Here is an 8,773-nt window from a genome sequence, read left to right as displayed (position 1 = left end):
AGATTCCATCACTATGCTCCTAAGCAGCCAGGAATTGCTGCTCTTGCAAGACTGACACCCACCATGTGGTCAGACAGATTTAACCACTGCTGTCCCCTGATTTCAACGATCTATACCACATTTTTCACTTGCGTGCAGCCTGGATGACCAAACAAGCTCCATCCTTTTCACCTGTATTGTAGGAGGATTCCTATGAAGATGGGAAAGAGAACTTGTATGCAGGCTGAGCTAGAAAAGCAGGAAACCACTTACTGGTTGCAAAAACTGAGACGTGGGCTGGGAGGATGCAGTCTGCAAACTGCTGACCAGGGGCTGGAATCTGCAAGTGTCCGTGACCAGAGGAACTGAGAGTAGGGCAACTTTCCCCTCTGTAGCAACTGTCATTCAGATAGGTTTGCAATAGTCACATCCAGTAGAACCAAGCAATGTTGCATATTTTAATAACATGGCAATGACAATTTAGTATTCAATCCTTTTGTCAAGAGTGAAACTTATGAACAATGCAAGAAAGTGATTGTGCTTCAAGCTCTCTTTATTTACATTACATACCAGTAATCTGATATTTAAAGCTAACTCTTCAAAATCTGCTCCCTGTGTAAACACCAGCCTCCATTTCCACATGAACAACCTGATTTCTAAGTGCTTTATGTGGTTAATTCAGAGCCAAAGCTAAAGCAAGCTACACTCTGGTTCTTGCTTTAAGCTGTAAATTTTTAGCACTCTCTATTTTAACTTTTATGTCATGAGGTTTCTCAAAAAATCTCACAAAGGCTGGCTCATTTAATAAGGATGCCAGAATCTGCTCAAAGGCAAAAGACCATTCATGGTTCCCACTCAAACTCTGTGCTCTACCGCTTTCAGTCTGCTCAGAGCTGCTTTCAGTCTGTCCCTTTCCGAGCATTTCAGCAGGCACCTCCGTAATGGCAAGTGGACTTTCCACAGGTGATGTGGGGCTCTGCAGCTTTCTCCCAACTTCTTCCATTTTCAGCAGGAGGCTGGTAACCACTGCTATAGCCTGGTACAACAGCTCCTCCTCAGGATCCCCGTGGAACAGATTGTACAGAGTTTTTGAGAACTGGATGAACTGAGACTACAGAGAGATGCAGAGGAGACTGTTCAGAGTACAGCAACAGAACTGTCCTGGTTTACTACACATTGTGATCTCAATTCGGTGCCTGCTGCCAACAGGCATCTGGTACAAGAGCTGCTCCAATGACAGCATGGGTGTGAACCAGCCCTGATAATCCTAAGTGTGCCTGAAAGTCTCTCTCTTCATAAGCTTACAGTTGCAGCAGTTAACACCCAAGTGTGAAAGTCTGACATATAAGGGATCCCACAAATGCTTTGGAAAACTACTAACAGGACTTAAAGGATAAACAGCAGTCAAAAAGACTGAAATAAGACCCAGATGGTTACCTGATTCATTCTTGGCAAATCCTTAATGTTTTCCTCCTTTTTAATAAGTTCATCTTGCCACTGCTTCAGATATGCCTGGATATCAACCTTCCCCTTCCCTTTTTGACAAAAACAAAAAACAAAGAAGTGAACCAAGAAGAAGAACTAAGAGCTTCCCCTGAGGGGTGATGAGCAAAAGGAGTGGCATCATCAGTGTCATTCCTTCTCAGCAGAGTGGTTGTGCCACAGACTCAACAGGATGAAAGTTTATATTACCCTCTTGCCCCCAGGACTATCCTTACAGAATAAAAGTAATAATAGTAATAGTAGTAATAATAATAATCAATAATAATAATAATAATAATAATAATAATACTTCATCAACAACTAATCTTAGCACTGTCCCAGAGATGATGTTACTCAGCACGCTTTGTCACCATGCACTTTCTTAGCCCTACTCCCTCTAAAGACACAGTTACCTAATGAGTATCCAGGATTCTTTACCTTTTTCTGGGCTGCTCCTTAAAGAGTCACTTTCAAGACTATCCCCAACAGATGAAGCTACAGTTTAGGAGGAGAAAAAAGGAGGAGTTATTTATTTGGGAAAGAAGGGGCAATGGTTCATTTCCTTATATCAAAAACTCCTTCTTTAAGAAGCAAGACCCTCTCCAACCCCTGTGTTCTCAACATAGATTAGGCCAAGAAGAAACCACATGGTAAGATTTGTATATTTTCTTTAAAAATAGAAACCATCATGAGACAGGAGGTCAACAAAGAAAAAGCAATCAATTATATCAAGCAAATCTTCATTTTGTTCATGGCCCATATCTTAAGCAGTGGTGAGAACAGTACCCAAATTGAATAGAATAAACCAGGTTGGAAAAGACCTTCGAGATCATCAAGTCCAACCTATCACCCAACACCGTCTAATCAACTAAACCATGGCACCAAGCACCCCATCAAGTCTCTTCCTAAACACCTCCAGTGATGGTGACCTCACCACCTCCCTGGGCAGCCCATTCCAATGGCCAGTCACTCTTTCTGTGAAGAACTTCTTATATGCTACAGATAAGATACTTCTGGATAGTTCTAGCAACCAAAAAGGATCAGTCTTCCAAAGAAGTAAAACTCTGCAGTTTTCCAAACAATATTTTATCGTCTTCTTAAACTTACACCTCACAAAACATTTTTCAGCTTACTCGCTCTAAAATGGAAGCAAAGGATTTGAAATGTTTCCTTATGTGCCTCAAAATAACTATGGGTTTGCCTATTTGTTTTCTTGGGGTAGGAAATATCCCATCCCTTCATGCCTTGAATGCAGAAGCGAAATGGCCACCACTTCAACAGCCACTGCAACAGGCTGCCTACTATGCTGAAAAATGCTGACTGAATACATTCCCCTATTGCCATGTAAACACCCTTTGAAGTCAATCATCAGATTAGCTGTCCATAAATTCTGCACTACTCGATGAAGATGTAGCTACCTGCAGAAGCTCTTCACAGAAGATTCTTTTAACAGTGACATGATTTACTGGATTTACTATTTTTTTACAAGACAGCTCCCCATTTTTTACCACAAGATAATTGATAGACTCCTCCTAATATTCTGCAGGCAAAGCCTTGCTCTGTGGAGCTTACCAGTGAGTTGACTGAAGTGTATCAACTCTTCTCTTGAAAGATCATCACCTTTGGAAGGGCTCAGAGACTCTACTTCAGTAAATGCTGCAATAAATGAAGGAATAAAGAAGTTTTGAGGCACCCAAGCATTACCACAGCTGTGATAAAACCTAAAAGCTTTGTAAAGACAAATGATCCCTGTGAAAGTAAGTTGTTGGAGCAGATTAAGTTGTCCCCAAAGAACAGATCACTTTAGAAGCAACACACATCTGTTTTAGAGCTGTTGGGTTGCATTGTACCCAAGACTGGTGACAACAGGAAGAAAAGTAAAGCTAAGGATAAAAACCCACATGCAAAGATTATAAAAGCCAGGAGAAGGCCTCCCCTGATGTCACCTCTTCTCACTTACCTGGAGGAATGTGCAACTTAAAAAGCAGCTTGAGTTTGTCAGTGAAACTTCCATTATACATGGTATCTGTCAGAAGAAAGAGGCAAGACAGTCTGTTCAACTGGACCAAACTTTAAAAAGCTCCTTTCACCTAAAGAAATACAACCCTGGGAGGCTGGAACTGGAGATGTGTCATACCTTACAGGGAGTAAAACTAGATGTGAAGCTTAAGGAAGGCTCTTTCACCTGCAGCTGTGCCTGAGGTTTGCCTACACTGATGGAAACACTAATAATGTCTATGACTTGCTACAATGAGACCACAGTACTAAAGAAATACAGCACCAATCTTTTCTTAGCATTTTCCCTTAATTTTTGTGTTTCTTGAACAATACCACTTAGAAATCAAGATGAACAGAGTCATAACTTTCAGTTCCCCAGAGACATAGGACATTTGTCCTCTTGCATGACCTATGTATGAGATGGCTTAGTATGAGGAAGTATTTATCATCAACCAAACAAGCTGGGCAATGAGATCATAACATTTCCTAATTTTCTGGTATTTTGATGATAAAGCTGTATTTAAATTTCATCTCAATCAGGAGATTTTTCTCCAGGGGATTAACATTTCACAAAATTTACTAGTTTGTAAAGCCCTCTGTTAGCTATTTCATGGTGAAACAAGAATAAAAGCACAGTTCTGTAAGGTAAATCTTTATCATTCACCTAAATAGTGTAGCTTCTGCCTTCAAAGTTATAAATATACTTTGAACACTTGGCTTGCCATTTAAACAGCCTTTACATTTAGTATCACATGATTGAGGGAACAGGGAGGCGATCACCCCCTTGTACCCAGCGCTGGTGACACCACACCTTGAGTATTGTGATCAGTTCTGGGGCCCTCGCTACAGGAGGGACATTGAGGTACTGGAGCGTGTGCAGAGAAGGGCAACCAGGCTCATCAAGGGCCTGGAGCACATGGCCTACGAGGAGCCTGCCTCTGAGGGAGTGGGGTTGTTCAGTCTGGAGAAGAGGAGGCTGAGGGGAGACCTCATCACTCTCTACAACTACCTGAAGGGAGGTTGGAGCAAGGAGGGGGCAGCCTCTTCTCCTTGATGACAAGCAACAGGGCAAGAGGAAACAGTTACAAGCTGCACCAGGGGAGGTCCAGGCTGCCTGTTAGAAGATATTTCTTCCCTGAAAGGGTTCTCAAACATTGGAATGGTCTGCCAAGGGCAGTGGTGGACTCTCCATCCCTAGGGGTTTTCAAATGGCATGTGGACCTGGCGCTTAGGGATGTGGTTCAGTGTTTACCCTTCAGTGCTGGGTTGAGGGTTGGACTGGATGATCTTAGTGGTCTCCTCCAACCAGATATATTCTGTGATTAAAATCCAACTATCTGACCCTAGGTTAAAGGGCTAGTCTCCTTAGGCTCTTTATATAGCATATGGAAGATGATACACTCCAGGACTACTCCAAGATGTAGTTCTCTTGTGAATGTGCTACATGCCCACGTTATTCTCATACCAAGAACACAGGCAAATTGTTTGAAGTTTATAAGGCAGTGGGAGCTCTCATCCATCAGTCTGAATGTCCACAGGGCAAGCGAGTCTCTGTTGGCACAGTGTGACCAGGGGCTCAAGAGGTGACAGAGAAGCCTGAACTGCTGGCAATCAATCCGATACTGGTCAAGATATGGCAGGCTGGCATCATGATGTTGCAAGACAGGACTATTGACATTCCAGTAGCAGGAAAGAAAGTGCTCCTTCTGCAATAGAAAGATAAAAGGTTACACTTTCTGAAACAACAGCTGTCTCCCATGGGAAGTTAGCTATGTAGTTCGATTTAAAGCTGACATGTAAAACTTATGCGGAATCCAGCTTTTACCTTATCTAGTTGAAACTGTTCCATACCCATAACACAGCCCCCCATTAAGGTGGTAAGTGAGGCACATGGCACATTACCTTAAATAATTCATAAAGCTCTTCAAGATCAGTAGGGCTGAATTTCACATCCTGGGACACAACACGCAGCTACAACAAAATGAAAAGAAAATTAAGCAATGAGTCTTGTAAAATGAAGCTATGGGAGACTTAACTTCACATTAGAATTGAATATTCCAGGTTTTGGCATGTTACAATTAGGAGTAAGCACAGAACTTCTTTTTTAATGCAATCAGATGATTATAAACTGAAAGAAATTCTTTCTCCCCCCCCCCCCAAAAAAGAAGCTTAAAGCTGGTCACATTACTTGTATACACTGAGCCTGCACTATGAAAACTGGGAGATAAAACTCAACTATTTGTAATTATATACAACATACAGCTTCCTTTATAATGGGCATGTGCATGTTCAGCTCTCAAGAGTGAAGCTGAACCCTCATTTTTCAAATAATATTTTTTTTAATAATTAAAAACAATGTTCACAGCTTTTAAAAGCAAAAGTCAGCTACCAGACCAGGTTCCATCTTCAAAATAGAGTGAATTAAGTGCAAGAGCGATCCCCTTAGCACAGCCAACATCATTTAGGATCACTTGCTACAAGCCACATTTACCACAGAAAGAAATGCTGCTTGTTTAAAATAGACTGCTATTATCATCAGTTATCAGAAATGAGCCACTGAAGAAAACAGGCAAAGGAAGCACCTTGCAACCTCCACCTTCATTCAAGAGTCTGAACTTCATGGAGGATACTGGCAGCTGAAGAGCTACCACACCATGCACGCATTACTGGACACCCACACCCACCACAGACAAAAAAGCAACCATAGTATCATAGTATCATTCAGGGTTGGAAGGGACCACAAGGATCATCTAGTTCCAACCCCCCTGCCATGGGCAGGGACACCCATCAGTACATCAGGTTGGCCAGAGCCTCATCCAGCCTGGGCTTAAACACCTCCAGGGACAGGGCCTCGACCACCTCCCTGGACAACCCATTCCAGGGTTTCACCACTCTCATGGTGAAGAACCTCCTCCTCACATCCAGCCTGAACCCTTGTTGACTGCAGTACAACAATGATCTCTTCAGAGGCATTTGGCATTGTTTCCCTGAGTAAAAATGCAGGTGAGGAACCATTTCACTGTAGCACTGTTGACATTTTATGCCTCTAAGAGAAATGCATTAACAACTTAACAACAGTCAATGGAAATACAGGTTAGTCTGTTAATGCAAAGTGTCAGAAATATGCCAGCCTTTAGAAGTTGTCTGCCATGGTGTCATTTGTAACACAAGACCACAAAGTCTTGCTGTGATTCACAGACTGAAACCACACAGGCTGAACCTTGGCTAACAGACACCCTGCAGACCACACAGATTTCAGTATATATAATTATGCATTTGGCCCTGGAAAATGTAGCTGTCCTGAGAAATTTCCAAAAGGGAATTAATTTTTATCAGAAGGAAGGGTTTAGCTCTTCCAAGTCACTCACCACATTCTGTTTGGTTGTGGCTTCTAATGTCTGGATGACATAAAGTCTGTTCCTGCAGCGCATGCTCTCAACATCCTCATAGCGAATATCACCGTATCTCTAAGAAGAAAGGCATTGCTACATGAAATTGACTGTTGCTAAGGTACACCTAAGCAAATATTTTTTGTCCTTCTTGCATCCAAGTACAATACAATCATGGGCACAAAGGAAGATCCTAGAAATTCTGAGCAAAAAATCATTTATTAGAGCACTAACATTCACCCTAACCTGTGTAAAAGGACTGACGGAGAAAGAAGAAACTGGAGCAGTCCACTGCATGGGGAGACAAGGGAAGGGATTTTACACCAACTTTGCTATCAGTTGGTAACTACAAGGTATGAAAAACTGCAACACAGCCATAGAGTCTGAGCACAGAAGTTTTGATGTTACAGGTACTGCTAATGCTGAAAGTAGGAAAAGGAATAATCAGAGTTGAAAGGGTAAAAGCTGAAGAACAACAATCTAATATCAACAAGGAGCTGCAGAGAAAGCTGCAACTGAGTACTCTTGGTAGCACTTGATGAGCATCCAAGAAGTATACTGGATAATAGGATATTTTCTGAGAAAGGCAGAGAATCCCAACAAGGAACTGAAGCTTTTGCAGATTCTCTTTTACTGAAGAATTTTAGCCACATCAGCCATTTTTCTAGGATGATCTGAGTGTATGCTGGACAAGGAGTTGAATTGCCTGACCTCTGGAGTCCTCTTCCGCAACTGAATTTCTATGTTCCTGTGAAGACAACATACTTCTGACTTGAAACAAAGAGGAAGCAGAGAGAAACTGCAACTCTGAATCATAACTCATTCACTGGTCTGGCTTCCAGGCACTGATATTGTGCAATGGCCTCAGTATGGCTATAAATAAGATGTATAATCTAACTCTGAATTAGTGTGGTGTGATAAAATGCTACACGTTCTTCCATTCCCTCGCTAAGCACATCCTCTTCATACCTGATTAAACTGCTGCAGAATAGGTCTTGCATTCATGCCTGCATCATAAAGGCATACATAGAATACATATACATAGAATAAACCAGGTTGGAAGAGACCTTCAAGATCATCGCGTCCAAGCCATCAACCAATCCAACCCACCTAAACAACTAACCCATGGCACCAAGCACCCCATCAAGTCTCCTCCTGAACACTTCCAATGATGGCGACTCCACCACCTCCTTGGGCAGCCCATTCCAATGGGCAATCACTCGCTCTGTATAGAACTTCCTAACATCCAACCTAAACCTCCCCTGGCACAGCCTGAGACTGTGAAACATGAATTCAAAAATCTACTCCAGGTTTTTTCCACTTAATCTCATTTATCTTGTGAAGGCCTGTGCAAAGCACCAGCATCACAAAGGACATCTCTGTTCACTTATTCATGATTTGTAACTAGACCTATCTGCAGAATGACCATGCTCCATTGCAGCAATCTTCCCCTTGCAAAATTTATTTCCCCAGTGAAATGAAAATAAAGCCATCCACTGGAACAGAATGGTGTTGAAATTAACTGTCTGGTCAAAATGGGAAGCAGGACATTGACTCTTACTTTGTATCAGCAGTTCTCAAATATAGGGTTGTGAAACTTAACCAGCACTGAAGAAATTCAGTTTCAACTAAAGAAAAAAAATGGCAGTTAAAAAAAGGGGCTATGAGACAGACATGGGGATACCTGCCTAGGAATGGGGCTGTCAGCTTGGAAGTGGAAGATACAGGTTCAAGGATCTACCCAAATTAGCACTCAAAAGCCTTATCAAATCAGAGGCTATGGCTTTGGTCCCATCACCTAACTGCGAAGGCAGGAGAAGAAGAAAGCAAGTTTCTTTTGTTCTTTGTTTCAGTTTTTGGTTTTGTTTTTTGTTCTTTGTTTCAGGGGTTGGTCTCTTCTCCCAGGCAACCAGCACCAGAACAAG

General features: G+C 42.1%; 1 protein-coding gene across 1 annotated transcript in view; it reads right to left on the bottom strand.

Annotated features, from left to right (window-relative positions):
* Positions 1-514: 514 nt before the first annotated feature.
* TBC1D8B (TBC1 domain family member 8B) overlaps positions 515-8,773 on the bottom strand; it is a 35,051-nt gene continuing 26,792 nt past the window's right edge. The window contains exons 14-21 of the mRNA XM_068152174.1: positions 6,828-6,926; positions 5,362-5,430; positions 4,925-5,165; positions 3,422-3,487; positions 3,034-3,117; positions 1,900-1,956; positions 1,417-1,514; positions 515-1,090 (exon numbers count right to left, since the gene is read on the bottom strand). Of these exons, the coding sequence (XP_068008275.1) occupies positions 680-1,090; positions 1,417-1,514; positions 1,900-1,956; positions 3,034-3,117; positions 3,422-3,487; positions 4,925-5,165; positions 5,362-5,430; positions 6,828-6,926 (1,125 nt within the window). The 3' untranslated portion in view covers positions 515-679. The remainder of the gene's footprint in view (positions 1,091-1,416; positions 1,515-1,899; positions 1,957-3,033; positions 3,118-3,421; positions 3,488-4,924; positions 5,166-5,361; positions 5,431-6,827; positions 6,927-8,773) is intronic.

Source organism: Melanerpes formicivorus, unplaced genomic scaffold, assembly GCF_026170545.1.
Source record: "Melanerpes formicivorus ecotype bairdi unplaced genomic scaffold, bMelFor1.0.p_v2 SCAF_22, whole genome shotgun sequence".
NCBI lineage: Eukaryota > Metazoa > Chordata > Aves > Piciformes > Picidae > Melanerpes > Melanerpes formicivorus.
The sequence above is the reverse complement of the archived record's forward strand: the minus strand, read 5'-3'. Positions and strand labels throughout refer to the sequence as shown.